Source organism: Malaclemys terrapin, chromosome 9, assembly GCF_027887155.1.
Source record: "Malaclemys terrapin pileata isolate rMalTer1 chromosome 9, rMalTer1.hap1, whole genome shotgun sequence".
NCBI lineage: Eukaryota > Metazoa > Chordata > Testudines > Emydidae > Malaclemys > Malaclemys terrapin.
Genome location: NC_071513.1, coordinates 60115560 through 60136881, shown reverse-complemented (window position 1 = coordinate 60136881; position 21322 = coordinate 60115560). Strand labels below are relative to the sequence as shown.

General features: G+C 40.9%; 1 protein-coding gene across 1 annotated transcript in view; it reads right to left on the bottom strand.

The window, feature by feature from the left end:
- Window positions 1-204: 204 nt before the first annotated feature.
- Window positions 205-21322, bottom strand: part of FAM168B (family with sequence similarity 168 member B) — a 31633-nt gene continuing 10515 nt past the window's right edge. The window contains exons 3-7 of the mRNA XM_054040509.1: window positions 19398-19481; window positions 12979-13121; window positions 10548-10725; window positions 8875-9000; window positions 205-5281 (exon numbers count right to left, since the gene is read on the bottom strand). Coding sequence (XP_053896484.1) covers window positions 8888-9000; window positions 10548-10725; window positions 12979-13121; window positions 19398-19481 — 518 coding nt within the window. The 3' untranslated portion in view covers window positions 205-5281; window positions 8875-8887. The remainder of the gene's footprint in view (window positions 5282-8874; window positions 9001-10547; window positions 10726-12978; window positions 13122-19397; window positions 19482-21322) is intronic.

Below are 21322 nucleotides of genomic sequence, written 5' to 3'. Positions count from 1 at the left end.
AATCTAAGGCACCACAAGAGAGTTTATTTGTATAAGTGTAGCTAACTGATGAAAGGGAAGAAAATATTCAGCTAATAAGTACAGTAACCAGCAAATTGATAAGGAAGTTATTCTAACATGTTACATTTGTTATGCTGCCAGTCAGCAATTAAATAATAAAAATGTGACCAGCGTTATTAAAAACAGAATAGCAAGAGACCATAATAAGCAACACAAGTCAATCTTTATTGAAAACTGAATACATAACAATTCTTGTTACAATAAACGTGCTTTTAAGAATTTAAATCTGAGCTCATCTACTCATTGGATTGCATAAAAATAAAAAAGTATGAATTTACACATAATTGAACTGGCTCAGAATGGAATCTCCACTCCTTTGTGTGTTGATGCAATAGTTCAATGCAGAAGTGAGTGATGCTTTAAAACTTATTCTGGAAGACAACATTTACCTAAACTTAAAAAAGTACCAATATAACTGCTTGTAAGACAGTTTTAAAAAAAGTCATAAAAAAGGAAACCTGTGCCTATTTTGTAACAAACATGGAGAACTATTACTGGGGCCTCTTGTACTTCTGTTGCATGCACTCCCCCATCCCCAAAATCGCAGATATGAGGGCAGCCAATAATAGCACTACAATAAAGAAAATCATTAACAAATCCGTTCTACTTGAAACAAGTCTGTACAGCAGCCAGCTAAAGAAGCTTTCCCAGTTTGCCTGTTAAGTCCCAAAAGTCACAACAGGCCTGGGAAAGTGACGTTCACTTTTTTGATGTTGGAGCTTCAGGTTATAAACTGTTCAGAATATTTGATATTACAAGTGGACTCAACACTGTGGTAGTCCGATAATTCCAAATGTCACATTCAAGAGACAAGGGAAGAGATTTCTCCCCCACACACCCCAATTAAGCATTGTTCCTCCTCCATGCCAGCCCCCTCCTCCCCTCAACACTAGTGGCCTCATCTCATCTCCTCCCTACACACTCACAGGGTAAACAGCACCTGCTGGGAAGTCCTCACTAGCTTAGAAGAGGAAATCTTTGAACAGGCCTGAACATTCTGAATGAGGCATGTTAGTGAAAAATGATCCTACCTCACTGCACTTTTTCCTTATTAACATTCACAACTGTGTGTACAGAGGCTTACAGTGGGTAAAACTTATCTGCTTAATGCTTCCTTAATTAGAAATACATGGACAAGTTTAATTCTTCCTTATGTTTTTTAACAGGTTTTCCATTAACAGAATGCATTTTAAACTGGGGATTAATGGATTGTTTCAAACCTCCAGAAATAGTAAATTATCCTATAGTGACACCTGCTGGAGAAGAATAGGCATAAAATGTGTGTAAAGACACCAGCCCAAGCTTCTTTCTCTGGTTAGTTTCAAGTTATGCAAATAACTATCAGGAAATCTGTCCTCTCTTCCCAGAAGTTTAACTGAAGTATCACCTCACTGTTTCTGTGCCTAGAAGTGAGGGTTTCACATAAAAGGTATTTTCTATTCTCTTATATGGTCTTAAACCTACAGTTAATGATTGTGTCAAAAGATTGCTGCATTTCTGGCAAAATTAACATGTTTAAGGCCAAAACTAATGGTATCCAATACTGTGTTCAAGCACTGGGGGAGCTATTTGGAGTCAAAATTCTGAACTTTTTTTGGCTCCGATACGGTAAGTGGCCTATTCTCTCTGTAGACATTAAGCTAGATTGCTCTGTAAAGACTAATCAAGGTGGAGTACCCTGTTCTACACATCTGTACCAGGAACTGTAAGTCAGAAAACACTAAGACATGGTTGTACTTACGGGGCTTTTCAGTGGCTGAGGTGGCAGGAGGAAGGACTTCAACTGAATCCCAAATTATGAACTTTTGTCATCTATCGCTGCGTCTAAGCCCTTACCTTGCATAGTGCACTCAAAGCAATTCTGTACGTCTTCTAAAACGTCAGCAGGAAATGGTTGGTTAAAATAAGTTTATAAACAAGATTTAAAATAATGAAGTAGTTCTATTTCCTTCCTATTGGTTGGTTAATGACCACACTACAGATCAGGGCTACCAGCTTCTGATGCCAGTTATTTAGTCATTTTCAAGAATGACTTGATTTCATTGCTATATTTAAGAGACACAATCAGATGTTACCAACAGGGGAAACTCCTCAGCCTTAACAATACTTTGTTTAAATGCAACACTTGAAGTTAGATCCAAAATTTACGTTAGACTTCTCTTATATTATTGCTGTAATAGCTGTCTTCAATTACAGGTTTAAAGTAGTAGTATTTTTATTCTATTCTATGAAGCTGCCATAAAAGTTTCAGAGAAGCTTGATTTGAACTGGTTTCTACTGCAGTAGAGCCCTTTCATTTTCTTGAAAGCTCCAATGCAGCCACGTACTGTGTCTATGTGTGTAAAGCTATACAGGATTTTAAATAGGGAATGTAATAGAAAAATCAGGAGAGAATGTTTCATAAGACCGACCCCCCACCCCACTGTGTAATGTATGATTTTTATCACCGTTTCATATCCATGCTTTCCACTATTTGCAACAAAATGCCATTAAGATTGTTTATATACACACCACCCCCTCCCCCACCACTGTGCTTTTGGTTACTCCCTTACACTACTGGAGAACAGCTCAAACCTCCCATTAGTTTATATCACATCTGGAAGGTGCCATACCTTTTGCAAGAAAAAAGGTATAATTTCCCCTTTGTGGATGAATCCCGTAATGCAACTTAGAAAAAAGTGCTCAAGCGAGACCCCCTAAATGTTATGGAACAGTACTATTAGGAAACAACAATTCCAAGGAAACATTTAGGAATCTGAAGTCAGAGCAAATATATAGGACTTTATATTCTTTCCATAACTATTTATCTAACACAGCATTCATGAAAGTTCTCTCCTAGGGTTTCAAAGCTTTGTTATCGCTGGGAAACAAGACTGGAGACAGCAAAGCTTAAAACTTGTTCTCTATAGCTTCTCCCCAAGACAGCATTGTTTCACACCTCACAAGTATTTTTATTAAAAACATACAAAGACAATGAAACTCTCACTCTAAACTAGCTAAACTGCATTAATGTTCACTACAGCCTCTGGAGCACTTGACCAGTCAATGCTGCAAACCTACTACACAAATGGAATTGTTAAACAGACTTGAACAAAGCAGTACAGATTCAAATTGTTTGTTTGGGGTAATTCTCTGCTCCATATACAAATATATGGAAATCCTTAAGCTGTAGTAAGTGCTCATGAGTAAGTTTTAAAGTACTTATAGTTAACACCATAGTTATGTTAAAGGCATTAGCAATAAGGGGTAGTCTGTTTACAGTGATCCATGCAAAATAATCCTAAACTTTATAAAACAAAACATGGAAGTAAAAAAATACAAAGAGTGCTTATTGTAAAAAATAGTTACTGAAGACTCTAACCTCTAATGGGCATTCAGGTTGCATACGCCTCCCACCAGGGTAGAGTATGGGAATGGCAGCATTAAATCAGCACTGATGCTACCCTGAAGTAGCTGCCAAACCTCTAGAAGGAGCAGACCACTTCAACACAAAACCCAAGTCGATACACAACTTTAAAAAAAAATTATTTTTGGATGGAAATTAGACTACAAACACTACAGCCTGACATACCTCTATGTAAACTCTTAAAAGGGAACAACATTTTATAACCATTTACCGCATAATTTATTGCAGGCAGGATGTATCTGGAAAAAAATTGCATCTTACTGGAATCATAAATCAGGCAGGTTTCAGAAAAACCTTGATTTTGTTGTGCAATATCAACTTTAAAAATTTAAAATCTTTCCCATAATGATTTTGGTATACAAATGGGTTCCAAGGCTAGCCCTTTATCCCCACAGCATTTGCTTTGAGGTACTTTTTAAAAATTGAAGCTGCGAGCAAGAATACCAGAAATGACTCATTGCAATGAAACACTAATCTGCAGTCAGTCTTAATTTGCATGCTTTCCAAGTGCAATTTAAGAGGTAAAAGAAGGAAAACCCAACAATTACATCAACAATTTTGTAACCAATGAATGACTCCTACTATGATCAATTACTTTTTTTTTTTTAAAAGGAAAAACTTTCTGAAATCTCTACATTCCAACAGCCCTGCTATACTGCACCCATAAACCACATCGCATGTAATATAAGCTAAAAGGAAATTGTGTTAAAATGGTTTGTTCCCCTTTAATACACTTAACAAGCACACAAACTTTCTTCAGGATAACATGTAGTTGAACTCCTCCTGTTGGTTGCAGAAAACCCTAGCATTTCTTAAGTATTAGAAAAGCAAGCTGCGTCAACTGCACATACATTTTCAGCTGATTAGAACATTCTTTAGGAAAAAACAGAATGGATTTCCTGGATTGAAGCCAAAGAAAATTTGATTCTATCACCATGTATTTTTTTCAGGAGCCAGAATTCATTTTATATATACATATATGGTGTTACCACCCCATCTAATGGCGCAGATTTGCCTTAAGGATATGGGCAGCTTGGAAGGCTGCTTTACTCACATTTTTCATTAACTGGCCACACAAAACTTCATTCACCATTCCATTCTGATCCTTAAGAATGTCCACGTAACACTGCATCCATACAATAGAAATGAAAGGGTAAATGTGGTAAACTAATTCCGTGCAGGATTTCTACAGCTCATCAGACTCGATTTCCAGTCACTCCAATTTGCATTAGCTGAATTTAATTAGAAAGGAATACATCACTTAAATAATTTTTTCCCCCTTTTAACTGGCAACTCCATCAACCCAAAAAGGTTGAAGCAGTTATCTGACGTATATTATGGTATTCTATAAAGAAATTCACTTTCACAATTCTACCTTTTAAGACCCTGCATATGTTACAACAGTGCATTAGCGATACAAGTTGTAAAATACTTTTCGGTTCCTTTGGATTTTGCATATGGTTTTTGCATCAGTCACTGCATGAGCAAGCTTTGTTTTTTTGTTGCTTTTTTTTTTTTAACATGCATTCAACTAGATATTGATCAGAATAAGTTTATACTCCCTTTTTTATCATTATAATTAGCTAAAAAATTGCAAGACAGTCCACAAAACAGGATTTGCTTTAAGACTAACTGCTGGAGTTCCAAGATGTAAGATATGCAGCACTGGAAAAATCTTCAGTGATCTGGAATTAGTAGTGTTTAGCAAAGTGTTGAAAGCATTCAGAAGAAAGAAAGTCCTGGTTGGAGGCATGAGGGCTTCAGCACCAACTTTTAAACCTCAATTACTTGATTGCATATCTCCCATCTTCAAACCTACATTCAGAGAGAAAGAGGCAAGATAGATACTCATAACTATGTTTTACTTTAACCAAGTAATATCCCAGAATCTAGTTTAATGCTGCAAGCTCTACACTAAATGTTATGCATTTAAAATAGATTGATTTTTTTTAAAGGCAAACTATAACCTAATGCTACTTTATAGCAGTTATGCTGTAAACCCACCATCCACTCACTGCCCCTTAAGTCACCAACTGGGGTGAATCGGGGGACAGCAGCTTTTATTACTAGAATATCTTATGTTGACTAGACTTTTTTTAAAAGGTCACTGACAAAGTATTTGATTTAAAAAATATTTGTTAGCTTTTGAATTTTCCCACTGAGGAATTTGTAGCACACTCAAGTACTTCGTACTTCACCGCAACAATCCTGAACACAAGACCCTTTGTTTTCCTCACACATCCAACATCCACTGAGGTGTTATATTTAAGTAGCTTTGGCAGTGAAGAGATTTTCCTACAAATTTCATACCCCAAATGCTATTTATAACATGATTGCTGGCACAGATTTTGCTACAAAAAAGGATTAGGTTTTCGGAAGCAAACCCCTCAGTGACATTCCACGGACTTCACAAGCAAAAGGGAACAGATATTCCAGATTTGCCAAAATTAGGGTTACCATATTTCAACAATCAAAACAGAGGATGGGAGGAGCCCCACCCCTGTCCTGCCCTAGCCCCGCCCCTGCCACTCCCTCCCACTTCCTGCCCCCTCAGAACCCCCAACCCTCCCCCCCCACGCCTTGTCCCCTGACTGCCCCCTCCTGAGACCTTCCCCACATCCTAACTGGCCCCCTAGGACTCTACCCCCTACCTGTCCCCTGACTGCCCCAACCCTTATCCACACCCCCACCCCCAGATAGACCCCTGGGACTCCCACGCCCCATCCAACCACTCCCCACCCACTGCCCCCCGCCCAAAACTCCCGACCCATCTAAACCCCTCTGCTCCCTGTCCCCTGACTGCTCCGATCCCTCTCCCCACTCCTGCCCCCTGACAGCACCCCGCCAGAACTCCCAAACACCCCCTCCGCTCCTTGTCCCCTAACTGCCCCCTCCTGAGACCCCCCCACCTGTACTCTGCCCAAAACCTTACACCCCCAACCCCCAGACAGCCCCCCCCGAACTCCTAACCCATCCAACCCTCCCCCTGCTCCCTGTCTCTTGACTACACCCCCCCCAGAACCTCCCTGCCGCTTCTCTGACCCCCGGCCGCCTTACTGTGCTGCAGAGCGGCGCGCTCGACAGCGGAGGAGGGGAGCAGGCTCAGAGCTCCAGACTTCCGGAGGCCGAGGCTACGGCCGGTGATCTGTGAATGCAGGGCGGGGGGAGGGAGGGAGAGGAGGGGAGTGGTGTCAAGTTGCAGGAGAGAGGAGGGGGGAAGTGGAGGAAGGGCTTTGGCTGCCGGAGCCCCATGCGAGTGGCACCATCCGGCCGGCTGCCCTGTAAGCCCCGCACGCTCTGCATGCGGGGGCGGGGGAAGTCCGGACATTGACAAATTCCCCCCGGACGCTATTTTTACCTGAAAAAAGCCAGACATGTCCGGGGGAATCCGGACGGATGGTAACCCTACCAAAATCCAAATAAAAATGGCTAACTGCTCCAAATGCAGGCAGTTTTTAATACCACCACTGAAGTGTTTTAAGTCAAAGCATAATACTTTTCCTTCACATCTCATTTGAAGAAAACCTTTAATACTTAGCAACTAAAGCACTGAGCAACTGAAGAAATTACCTTAAGAAAATCGTAGTTACTAAAACTGATATATTTGGAATGAAGTAATAAGATGTTACAAATAGACCTGTGCACACATTGTGTTTCATACGAACGACACTCCCTTCAAATAAGCTTACACTGGTGAAGTTTAACACTCATTCCACTGCGATATTGCAGAAATTATATTGGTGACACGGTCATAATGCTGGCCTGGAGTCACAACTTATCATGCAAAAAGCCACATATATAGATCAGCAGAGCTAAGTGCTAGTCTCTGCTCAGCTAATCTATTATGGAACCCTAGAAAAGTCACTTTACTTCTTTGCCTCAGAAGAACAGTACAAAGGAAAGCATAAAATAAGATTTGCAGATGAAACATGCTAGATGAGAGTTTATTATAATGGTCCCAATCCTATAGCTTACTCCAGCAAGGTTTCCATTGATGTCATTGGAAACTTTATGTAAGCAAGGGTTACAGAATCAGTCCCACTGCACTAACTGCATATTGAAAGGTTATAGGTGGACAATGTGTACATTGTTATATGCAACTTATCCTTAACAATTCCGCCCTTGTGCTCATGGCACGTTGTCACTTTAAGTACACATATAGCATATTCTTAGTTGAAAGGTGCTGTAAGTGCAAACCACTTCAGATATTTAAGCCAATACCACTGAGGGGTTAGTGGTAGCGGTAGCTTCTTTTTACAGATCTGACAAACGAGGAACAGATGTTAAGCGCCTAGTTCAAAGGGCACACAATGAGCCCGTGGCAGAACCAGAACATATCAGTGAGCTCCTGACTTCCAATCATAGAAATGGGCAAGGAAAATAGGGGATAGTTAGATTTTGTCTTAACTTGTTATAAACATTTAACAGAGCAATAAATGAAGGGAGCCAGCCTGATTCTGCTCTCACACTGGTTTTATAAACATAAAATTTACACTAGTGGAGTTACTCCTGATTTGCACTGGTGAAACGCAAGCAGAATCAGGCCCCCAAAAGAGTAAGAACAATGAGCCATGTCAATTTTAAGCAGCACTCCCCTTTGAAACTTAACAAAAAAAAAAAAAAAAAAAAAAGTATAATACGCTGGCTTCATAAATTAACAATTTTTTTATCAGTAGAAATCTAGAGCAGATTTCACAAGTCTTTTTCTCTCCACATGTAGCTTAAACTGTGCTACAGACTGTAATGATTTTTCCATGAAGACTATAAGCAGTTAAAATTTAAATTTAAACCCACCTGAATTTGGGTGATAGGAATGATCAGATTCTTATGCTTACTAGTAAATGGCCTCTCTTTCTGGGAAATGTTCATCCATAAGGAAATATGAAGTGCCCCTTTATTTATACTGATCCAAATAGCCCCCTTATTTAAGCTGATCCAACGTCCATGTTTTACATATTTTTTCACTCATGGATCAGTGTTGTTGGATTCAGTATGGTCACAAAACTCAAATCACTGAGCAAACTAGCCTGTTTCCATATAGGCCCCACAGGGTCTTGGATTCAGCAAACCTAACATTTCTACAGCTGCGCAAATTAAAATGCTGTATTTTGAGAAATAGATCATTTGGAATTCTATATGCAGGCATCAATTAGATGAATATGCAGAAAAAGAAAGTCTCATCAGAAGACAGACACGTGTTTAAAAAACATCCTTCCTCCTACACAACTTAATCAAAACGAACTGATATTTAGGCAAAATAGTCTACTTATATCCCTATTCACTGAATTGGCATATTGTAAAATTCCCCCAAATATCTTAATGCCTGTGAAATCTCCATGAAAGAAGTTGCAGTCATGTAGTCATTTATATACAGGCCACTGTTTCAACTGTAGGCACTGGTAACTTACACTGCCAGAATAATCACCACTGTGGGGGCACATAGCTATAGGTTGGTGTTCCTGGAGCCCGATATGTGGGCATAGTAACTGGATGAGGGGCTACTGGAGTTGGGGAATGAGTTGTCAACAAAGTACCTAGGAGAAACAAAACATTTTTATATTAAATATTTTTCACAAATATGCCTTTCAACACTATTACAGTCATTTTGAAAACCAAAATCATATTAATCAGAACTTGAACATCTTTTGTCATATACCAATATGAAACTTCTGTGAATCTGTATCTTAACATTTTCAATTCCATCTACCGTCCTTCAAATGCTTATGCACCAAGGACACTTTGATATTCTGTCCAATGCATTTTTAGGTATTTTTTAAGTAGTGAATAACTACTTAGCAGCAGCTCCAGACCACAAGCACACATTATACACTGAAAAATACTTTTCCTCACAGCAGGCTCTGTGTGCTTTAGGAACACCTGATGCAAAAGAAAATTGACTAGGGTAAGTATCATTTAGTTCCTGTCTGTGCAAATGGGTTTTATAGTCAAAGGGACTGTAGAAGGCAACAGACTGGGACCCCAGAATCCTAACAATTTCCTTCTACAGCACTTCACGTACAAATTACTAATGTTTAGTTGCTGCTGCTTACCCCACACAAACAAAGAAACTGGGAAAAATACAAAAGTAATGAAGAGAGCACACAAAAAAATATCCCCACCAGGGTTGTGGGATACCTGAGGTTAGAAAGCCGAAATCTGTAGTTCAATAATCCAGAACACTATCATGTAACACAATCATTAGTTAGCCAATCTGAAAACTTTTAAGGTATCGAAGAGCAGCAGTGGTGCGGGGAAAAACAGATTTCTCACACTGTTGGTGCTTAAAAAACAGCATCACTCAAAATTCTGGGGAGAAGCATCCCAAGTGTATATTAATTCTGTACTAGAAACAGACTTGTTTCTGAGACATTTAATCAAAGACACCAATTTCTTCAGATTGACAAAGTCGCTCAAGTTCTAACATAGCTTAGGGCTAATGCGGACAGGACTGCGTGTTCTGTAACTGTGCTGGGGCACAATATTACGACCTAGGTCTTAGTCATAAAACTATGTTGTTCTGATAACACTAAAAACACATGTTAGAACACGGACACCAGTAACTGACAGTCAACTGTGCTGACCACAGTTGTACTTGCATTATGTCCAGGCCCAAAAGCCTTCCCTCTGAAAGTGCAGCTTGGGAGTTCTTGGCAGTTCTGAGCAATGATTCTCTATCTGATTAACTAAAATGGAGAGTTCACTTAGCACTCAGCCTGGGAAAGAGAATTGTACCCTTTAATTCCCAAACCCCAAGCGACTAGAGGAACAAAAGCCCCTCTTGATGATATCTTGGGCAGCACTGCAATTAGAAGGCCACGTCAGATTTCCTTGGTTTCAATGTTTCTATGCTGCTTACTTGGCCTGATCCAGAATACTAGGATTTTGTAGTTAGAATGGCTTAAAATTCATATACAAACACACAAACATCTCACATTAAACAAAACTAGTGGTTGTGGGAAACCTATAACTGCAGTACATTTCTGGTAAGGCTTTAACATGTAATGCATCCATACTGTAAAAGATGGACCACAAACCCAAACTGTACTTCATCAAAAAGTGTAAGCAATATAAATCAATCTACCTGCTGACATTGCCATAGTGGTCCCAGCCACCATTCCCATAGTCACACCATTTCCTCTTGGTGGTGGAATTGGAGCAGGATACATAGTTGCTGGCATGCCATTAGGCTGCACAACTGTGGTGTGATGGATTACGTGGGGTGGTGCTGCATATAAAGGCTGCGTGTAGTAAGTGCCTTGCTGTTGGAAAAGAACATAAGTAAACCTACTAAGTATATTTTCACTATCACATGTACTGAAAGCAATAATTCAACCTTTGAGATGTTCAAGGCAGCAATGTTTTATTCCAGAAATAGGAGTCTGATGTATGTCAGGGACTGGAGACAGAATACTTAAACGCTGAAAGAGAGAAAAACTAAAACTTCAGGGTTGAAAAACGGTTTTTCAGCTACTAACTACTGGTTGGGCAGCCAAAACCCCCAAATATAACCTCTCTCTAGAATTAAGCTGTTTTGTCTCTTCCTTTGCATCTGGATTTTATGTTTTTGCCCCCTCCCCTCTCATGCCCTGGGGATCCTTCAAGGTTGCTCTCCCTCCCAATAAACCATGTGGCTGAGGATTGGGTGCGTCTCCTTCCAGAATCAGAAGCCCTAAAAGGTTACTACAGTGCAATATGAAGAAGTTTTCGTCCCGCAGGGCCCAAGTAGACCACTTCAGAGTACTGCCAAGGCCCTGCAAGCAAGTTTACGTAAATATTACAACATGCTGCACTCTGACTCCCAAGGGCAGCTCACTTTTCCTAGTGAGGCTTTGGCTACACTGGTGCTGTACAGCGCTGCAACTTGCTGTGTTCAGGGGTGTGAAAAAACACTGTAAAGCACCAGTGTAATCAGTGCCTGCAGCGCTGCACGCTCGCTCACAGCACTGCACGCTACTCCCCTCGGAGAGGTGGAGTACATACATACAAGCCCTTAGTTTTCATCTAGCCCTGCCCCAGCTCTTTCCTCCTTGCTTCTACTTCTAACCTCTCCATAGCATCACACTTATGCCACTGTATCCTAGATACTTGTCTAGTGATGCAGAAGAGTGAAACTGATGCTATCATCAGTTTCATTATGCTGCTTCAGCTGGGTCATAGGGGAAGTACTCTGTATGGAATGTCAGGAAAAGGTAGGAGAGACCTCAGTCTCTACTACACACAGTGAACAATCTGGCTTCTGTTCCTGTTTTCACAATGGCACAGTAGGAAAAGTGGATTGAAACTGACCAGGACAGTGTGTTCCTGCTATTACTGCATAAAGGAGGAACAGCAGCTGCCACAATCCTCTTATAGTAGCTGCCACAATCCTCTTTGAAGCAGGGGTAAAGAACTTAAGAAAAGGAGTGCCCAAAATTTAGTTTCCAAAGCCAGACACAGGCACTTTTACAATTTTACCTTAAGAGATTTGGAAGCTAACATGCTATTTTTACAAGTGACTTGGGCACTTAGACTCTTAAGTCTCACTGATTTTCAAGTTTCCAACTTACATAATGTGACAAACACTTTTCAAAATTAGGTGACCTATTTAGATAACTAAAGCTAAAATTTTCAAACGTGCTGAACACAAGCTCACATGGACTTTAATGAGTTCCTCAACACTTTTGAAAAATAAGGCCATGTATTCAGATGTCTAAATCTTGACTCAGAAGCCTAATTTTAGGCACCCGTTTTTTAAACTCTTAACTTTAGTGTAAGAGTACAGAATCACAGGACTGGAAGGGACCTCAAGAGGTCATCCAGTCCAGTCCCATGGACTCATGGCAGGATTAAACCTGACAGATGTTTGTCTAACCTGCTTTTAAAAATCTCCAATGATGGAGACTCCACAACCCCCCATGGCAATTTATTCCGGTGTTTAACCATCCAAACAGTTAAGAAGTTTTTCCTTATGTCTCAACTAAACTGCCCTTGCTGCAATCTAAACCCACTGCTTCTTGTCCTATTCTCCTTCTAACAACCTTTTGTGTATTTGAAAACTGTTATGTCCCTCCTCAGTCTTTTCTTCTCCAGACTAAACACACCCTTTTTTTTTTTTTCCCAATCTTCCCTCATAGGTCATGTTTTCTAGACCTTTAATCATTTTTGTTGCTCTTCTCTGGACTTTCTCCAATTTGTCCACATCTTTCATGAAATGTGGCGCCCAGAACTGGACACAATACTCCAGTTGAGGCCTAATCGGCGTGGAGTAGAGCTGAAGAATTACAAGGGAAAAGCCCATCACTGTGCACAAAATAAATGTACATGCTGGACAGGCAATTAAGTTTTTTTTTTTTTTTTTTTTTTTAATACATGAAGCATTTTGGTAACAAACCCTCAAAACATGTAGAAATAAGCGGTCATCTTTATTTCATGAAACAATGAAACCCAACATTTAGAATTTTGAAGTTTACAATGCACGCTGAAAGCAAGATACTATTTGAACTGGCACAAACCAGTTGAGCTTTACTTTTTACCTGCGCATATGGATTCTGCTGTGGATAGGCACTTCGAACCGGATACACAGCAGTCTGGTAGGGATTGGGTGATGAAGAATAAGGTGGCACTGCACCACTGGTGGGGGAACAGGATACTTTATATGGTGTTCCTGGTGTATAACCTGAAACAAAGATAAGTCTGCTTTAAAATGCCATAGGCAAGACAATGACCAGAGTACTGCGTACTAAAGTTTGAGACTAATATAACTGAATTTATTATTCTTAACCCTCATGTTTCACATTTATCTTATTCAATATGATATATTATCATCAATACCTATGCACATATTCTTAAAGGCATTAGTCACATAGGGACAGATATAGTCAGTAATACCTGATTGCCTGTCAATCAACTAATTCACATAACTCACCACTTTCCAATTTACTAATGGACTTAAGGAAGCTGCTTTCCTACAGAAGACTATGAAGAACCCAAAGATCCTCCTGGACTGAGTCAAGTGCTCCAACAGAACAGAAGGAAGGCGGCAGAATGGAAGAGTAGTGCCAAATGTGGCCACACACTGATGTTAGGGAGAGGAAGGACGTAGTGCAACACATTCGGCTTTTGGCATCTAGAAAACATGTCTTAACTAGGATCTTTTTCAAGTCTACTTCATGCTGTAACTCACATTTGTTATGACACTGATGAGAAGCTTGGCTCCACCATAATGGGTAGGTCTATTTTGATCAAAATGACTTGGAATGCATTAAATGCTAACCAAGTTCCCAGCACACACCAATAATCATTACAATCAATGATCTCTTTGCATAGTTTTCTGCAGAGATTTCCCCTTTGCAATGGCAGAACTACCCTACTCTACAGGTTAGAACTATTTTAAATGGTTAGAAGGGCTTCTCAAACATTATGGAGGGATGCAGTGACACCTCCCGCTTGCTTCTTCCATTTTTACCTTTAATGATATTTCCTTGCCATTTAACAGCAAATGCCAACATTTTCAGACTTGGATGCCTAAACTAAATTTTAAAATCTAGGCTTCAGTGGTTAAATGCTAAAGTAAGATACAAGTAACATAAGCACCTAAGTCACTTAAGAGCTTAGATCCCATTTTAAAGATAGCACTTGTGTACCTACATTTTATTGGTATTCAATAATAAAGACCTTTATACAATTTGTGTGTAGACAAGCTCCTAAAGATCTCTAATGACTTTGAAAATAGATTCATAAAAGGCTTGATCCCACCACAATGCTTTTACACATCTCGGGAGGTCCATAGAAGTGAGCCTCCCTCTCAGGCATGTTAGGAGCTACGCAGTTATTACCCAGATATGCAGTGACTGAGGCATATGCTTTTGGCTCAGACCCCATACACCTGAAAGGCAGATCTGAGATTCTGTGGGCCTACTCAGTGGGTAAACAGACTTAGGATAATGGAGTCAATGTCTGACAGAGCATGCAAGAGAACAGTGAGAAGCAGCACCGTAACTGCTGACACTGGGCCTTAACTGGGAGAGGCTAGAATATGAACACCCTCTGTCAGCAGTGCATACCTCTGCCAATGGAAGGTGGGGCCATACTATGAACAGCCCTGAGGCAGGAGACTAAGGCCTCAAGTCACACATGCTGAATGATATAATTGGCATTCCCAGTAAGGGCACTTTCTGGCCTCATGTGGTATGGCTCCATGGAGCTGATGCAAAATGCTCAGTGTTAACTCTAAGAGAGCCACCAGTGGGTACCAAAAACAGAATCCAGTGACTGGTCCATCTTGCCTTAGACATTAGAAGTCCATTGGATATAGATGTGCAGTTACTTAAACTTGAGTTTCTGTATCAGTTTTGTGCAGTTTAAATATTTGCTTCAAATAAAGAGGATATTAAGTGTTAATGTACTGACTCGCAAGGGATTGGTGACTGTCATCCTCCTAGGGAAAGTTTATTTATTTATTTACAGGAACTTCTGACTAATACCAAGTGCCTAATGAAGCTATTTGTCTTAAGCAGAAAAATCTGGACTTTTTAATATTTTAAAAGTTTTAAAATAATTTTTAAAAGTAACCAAAAATGATGGCTATTACTTCTGAAAGAAGACCTCTAGTTTCCCCATTCAGCAGTAAGGAACTCATGGTGTTAGCTTTCATAAAATTGGTATGCTTGAGGATGGTGAACAAAGAGGTAGTTCTATCCAGTTTTAATCATTCCCTACAAAAGTGAAAAATATTTCCTTAATCAAATGTAGAATAAGTTCCACTGTAATAAATGTGTTGCAAGCTAAGCTTAGATCTAACCATTCAATAAAGCATGTCAGAAAGACAAGTGGCCAAATATTAAATGAGAACAAACTGAAGAGCTGTGGATAAAAATTAAACACCACCTTAATTTGGTAAGTACATCATATGCTACTTATTTTTATATAGGATAATTATGCTTGATTGTGTGTGACTATCCAGACCCAAATCTACATACACAATGGCTCTTAAACCACTGTCTGCAGAGAACTAGCAGTTCACAGAACAAATTCTAGTCATCTGTGGGCTGCTTCTCCTTGCTTTCTGCCCGGTCCCTGAGCTCCTGCCCTGGGAGGCTAGTCCCCAGCCCCTCTCCTGCTGTCCTCCCTCCCCCGCACCCTCAGCTCACTGCACCGCTGGCACAACGCTCTGGGCAGTGGAGCTGCAAGCTCCTAGGGTAGCGCAGCTGCAGAGCCTGGCCTGACCTGGTGCTCTGTGCTGCACAGTGAGTGGCTGGCTCCAGCCAGGCAGCGCAGCTGCCTGTCCTGGTGCTGCTGCACCACCAGCCACTGGTGCTCCAGGCAGATTGGTAAAGGGGCAGGGAGCGGGGGAGGGGGGTTAGATAGAGGGCAGGGAGTTCGGGGGCGGGGGGGAGTCAGGAGCGGGGAACAGGGGGTTGAATGGGGGCAGGGGTTCCGGAGGCGGTCAGGGAGAAGGGGTGGTTGGATGGGTAAGAGGTCCCAGGGGGCAGTCAAGAAGGAGAGGAGGGATTGGATGGGGCAGCAGGGGGCAGTCAGGGGCGGGGATTCCGGGGACGGTCAGGGGACAGGGAGAAGGAGTAGTTGGATGGGGCAAGGGTCCTGGGGCGGAGGGCAGTCAGGAAGGGGGGGGGGGGTTGGATGAGGTTGTGGGGGGCAGTTAGGGGCGGGGGGGTCCGGAGGCAGTCAGGGGACAGACAGCGGGCGGATGGGGCACCGGTTCCAGGGGGCCATCAGGGAGCGAGAAGCAGGGTGAGTCGGATAGGGGCAGGGGCCGGGCCACGCCTGGCTGTTTGGGGAGGTACAGCCTCCCCTAACTGGCCCTCCATACAATTTCTGAAACCCAATGCGGCTCTCAGGCCAAAAAGTTTGCCCGCCCCAATCTAGGGTCCTCTAGTCCCATGCCAAATGCTACCTCTGCCTGGGGAGGTGTCTTCTGGTTTCTGTTCACAGTTGCCTAGAGTCAAGGACTTTGGCACTCATGTGCCAAACAACAGAGTGTTGCTGTACCTCTCTGCACCTCCCGGATTCTGTGTTTCCAGAGACACAGTGTCCTATCTGATAAGCTGGAGTTCAGTATGACCAGTTCATCACCTCAATATACTGGAGGCTTGGAGTTCTTGGTTTCATTGCAGACTACAAATAAGGTAGTCTGGTGGGATTCTGAGCATTTTTTAAAGAAAAAAGTTATGCTTATAAGCTACCCTGCCTCAAATTCAAGATCCAACTGACAAAGGCAAGCAGAAACCAGTACTCCACCTGCTGTGCCTTTAGACAGTAATTCAGGGCAGGGACCTGAGATGTGCCAAACAAACCACTGTCCAGTTCCATGTACAGTGATATTATTATTATAAATATAGAACCTGTGCCCAATTAGGAGTTTAGATTGCTTACTCTCTGCCCTAGCAAATGCTGCCATTCTCTTCTATAAGTGAGAGAAGTTGATGACTCATTAAAACTCATAGCCCTGCAAATAAGCACCATGTTTCCAGGCATTAACTATGTAAGTACTTACTGATGTATCACAAAGTCTGAGAACAGCTCTGTTTGCCCTGTGAGAAATAAGGTTCTCCTGTTACCCCCTAAATTTAAAGTCACTTGTCCAAGTCTTGTGAGTTGGTGATTACTCTCAGTTGTGAGACTTTATGACTGCATTCTATTTGACAGAGCTGTCTTTGGAACCTAACAGAACAACACTTTAGAATTATCTTGTAGAGACAACAAGGTTGTTCGTATGAAGGGCAGAGGACCAAACTATATTCCTAGGTACCATATATTGTTTTCCACAAGTTATAACTAGACATTCAGAGCCAATTTTGGAGAAGTACATGAGTACTTCTGAAATTCTGGTCCACAATGGATTTGAGTGGAGCAGCTCTTGAAGGTGCATAGACAAAAACTAAAATCAGAATGGTATTACTGAATATTGAACTACAGGAGTGACTACAACCATACTTTATGTAATGAGAGTCATGAATAGTACAAATGACAAGCTTCCCAGGGCCAGAGGACCTAATATCTACTGTCTACTTCCTAGAACAGCAGTTTGCAGAATGTCAGGCATCACTTAAATTTTTTAAGGTAAGCTTAAGAGTTAAATTAAGCTTAGTTAAGCTTACATTGCCTGAAAAAAGTTATTATGAAATCACACTGTGTTGACCTGTCCAAGCTGGCTGGCCCTTTAAGAGAAGTTAGGCTCAGCTTGGCTTGGGACATAGCGTTTAATCGCCAGCTCATCCTCATCTGGTGACTCAGTTACAACTAATGATCCCACCTATGAAAAGGTCAGGGAGAACTACATAAAGAGGGAAGAGAACTCACTGAGGGAAGAGTTTCCTCTGTCGGGGAAGTGCCTGGTGAAGGCAGGCTGGAGAGACAGGGAGCAATTAGGTTCCTCTGGGAGGCTCTGGAATAGGGCCTGTAAGAAGCAGAGAGGTCCTGGGGAAAACTGCTGGAGTCCTTGGGGAGGAAAGGCAGTGAGGAAACTTGCTTGGAAGAAGAGCCTCCAGGAGAAAAAAAAACATGGGAGGAAGTACTCAGCTAAAGGAGCAAAGAAGGAACTCTGCAGTCCCCAAGAAGAGGGGTGAAGAGCAGGGAACTCCAATGTAGCCCAAGAGCCCTGTTGTTGGTGTGGATTCTTTGGTTGGACTTTTGTTACTCCAGAAGGGGACACAACTTGAAAGAAGTGACCTAGCTGGAGGACAAGGCTATGGAAGATGTAGCCAGGCAGGCCATTGCGTAGTCGAAGCAATGGACAGCAGGGGGCACTGGAGATGAAGACCCGAGCGATGGCAGGCTCTGACACCAGTGGGCGCTACAGTGGTAAATGAAACCACTTACATGACCCATTTGTGGATTAGGCTCGTCATACAAATTCCTCTCCTTCCATCCTGCTCTCCCCTTCTTCTCTTCCCCCTCCTCTCCCTCACCCCCTGTCATCTTTGGTATGCTTTACACATCAATCTATAAATACTAATTTTTTCTAGATAAGTTGTATAGCAATATGCAAATGAATAAACAGGCTAGTTTTTCTCCACTATCCTTTTCCCTTTCATTGCTAATGTAGATTTATGCAAGCCATAATATTTTACAAAGGACAGTAAGCAATTTCTTATCTGTATATAATATCCCTTTTGAAAAAGTCTAAGGTTTCCTTTCCGAGTGTATCCTTCTGTTGTGATTGGAGATTAATTTAACAGCTACTATCAGTTTCTCCTTCTTTCCAATATTAATAGAATGCTCATCATACTGAGGGATTCTTCCACTTTTGTTCGTTGGCCCCTGTGCATTTCTTCTTTCTTCCCCAAATCCCTCCTCCTGCCTGCCCCCTAGCTGAGCAGTACGAGAGTGTTGTTCCTAAACACTGCTCTTTCCCCACAACCCAGTAGGAACACAATAGTAAAGCTGTCCAGAATCACCCTGTTGCTAGAATTGTTGGACAATCACCGTATGCAGGTGCATGACAGGCACGATCCTGAGGTAGGAAGGGGCACGTAGAATTTAGGAGGTGAAAGATCAGAGGAGGTGATAAAAGGGTATATTCCAGACGCCTTTCTGAAAGAGGAAGGGAAGAGACTTACTGAGGGGACATGGAAATAAAGGGAAATATCCAGAAGGTCAGGTCAGATGGGACTAGTGAAAGATGTTAGCAAAAATTTGTGTAAGGATTTTAACTACCTATCTAATACTTGTCTCTGGCAACTAAATAACTCAAACCTCCCCAAAAACTAGTTAAAGTCCTCCCTTATCTATAACAGGAGACTGCATGTGGACACTGCGTAAACATCCCCAGATGCAAAAACTGAAGTCACTGGTTAGTTTGGAAGACCACCATTTTATGCTATTTTCAAAGTAAAAGAAAATGTTATGCATTTCTCCTCACTCCCAATTTTACATGCTTCTAATGTAGACAAAGTTTTTGAGTATTTCTTAGCAATAAGTATTTTATGCATACCTGTTTGGAAGGTAGGATTTGCTCCTGGGTACATGTTGGGGGAATAGGCCGGGGCAGCTGCTGCATAGCCCATTGGGAAACCAGCTATGACAAAAGAGAACAATTCCAGGTTATTTTCTAGATAAGCAACACAATGTTTTCAGAGAATTTGTTGTGCATGACACTTTTTGACCAAAGATCAACAAAAGTTGCAATTTTTCAAAATTCATGTTACTACTAGTTGAGAAGAAAAGCTAAAAAGTGTAGTAAGCCACAGTTCCCATTTCTCAACCTTCCCAGCTCCCCGAACACACTTTCAGCAAAAGTCTGAATTAGCCAGCTCACTAGTAACTGCAGTCAGATTGCAAGCTTTAATATTAAATAATCCAAAAGAATATCAAACACTGAAATGCATTAAGACTACTGAACTCAGAGTGAGCCCTTTTCCCGGTGTAAAGACAAGATACAGAAGTGTGAGTGACTCATTTCCTGGATCATAGTTTCCCAAATTGGACAGTAAAAGCCAACTTTAACCCTCCAAAATATCTTGTTTTTATTTAACCTAGATTGGTTTCTGTTTTTAGATGTCAGTTATACTCCTATCGTTTCAACCACCCACAATGACACTCAGCAGTTACAATCTGTGATTCACTCTGGCAGAGTGGCAAAATGCGGTGTTGACACCTTGACACGGATATACACAATTACCATGACTAAACCAATGTCAAGAAAGACTGGAACCAAGTTCTAAGGTGATAATAGCACGTTGTGAAAGACAATCAGGGTGGACTGATTTAAATAATAATTTAAATTGGTAATTTAAAACCAGCAAGCAGGAAACCTTGATTTAAATCATCCATTTCAATAGTGTTTTGCATTTGTATTTTGTAGTTATTTTCCTTGGTTGGTAACTATTAAAACTATTAACTTACAACTAAATACAGCCTTTTACGCTAAATTTGATGCTTCTTTTTGCTAACCAGGAGGATACCTATATCTATACACTTATTAAGCAGTAATTGCTTCAGTTACCTCTTTTCAAAATTCTTAATTTTTACATTTCTGATTACGTTAGAAAAGGATGCATTTCTTCTTTACTAGATAACTTTTTACTTGTGATTTGTGTCAAGCAACTAAATGCACAAAAAAAGCATTTTAAGCTTTTTATTAAATAAAACTAGCTTAAATGTGCTGGACACATAAGAAAATATTATCAAAACATGGTTTTCCTTTCAAAAATGATTGAACAAAGAAATGTTAGCAGCAGCCAGTGAAGTGACTGTTTTCGGTCCCCATGTCCTTCAAGATTTTAGCAGCTTTCATCCTCTCACTTTGTTTTTATTCATAGATTGGAGAGGAAAAAAAGCTTTCTTGCTTTTTCAACTCCCAACTGGTTTCTTAACTTGAACCAGTCATTCAATTTGTTCCGTTCAATAAACTGGAAAGATAATATTCTTTCTGCATCTGTAGTAGAGGGTACTGCTGGCAAAAACTTGTTTGTCACTTCAACAAGCTTTGTTTCCAGGTGTTTAGCCAGTGATTTCCATCAGTTCAGTGGTTTGACTGTCTTAAAAAATTGGCAGCAAACATTACTGCTTTTTTTTGTATTAGATAATAATTTTAGGCCTTGACATACGTTGTCAATTTCAAACTTTCGAAAGTTTCTTTTAAATCTGATTTTTAAATGATTTTTGTTGTTATTTAAAAAAATATTTTTATCCATAGTGTCAACAATTGACTGAGGGTTACACTACTATGTTATTTCACTGACTTAAGGTGTTAATTAAAAAACAAATGCTTTAATTATAACTTGCCACCTAACACAACTATTTTTAAGGTTGTTTGAGCTTTTCCATCCTCTGTCCTTATTTTATAGGTTTCGCTCCACAGTAAGAGTGCCTACTGAGCTAAAAACAAGACACTCCTAGAGGAAATTACTCCTGTGA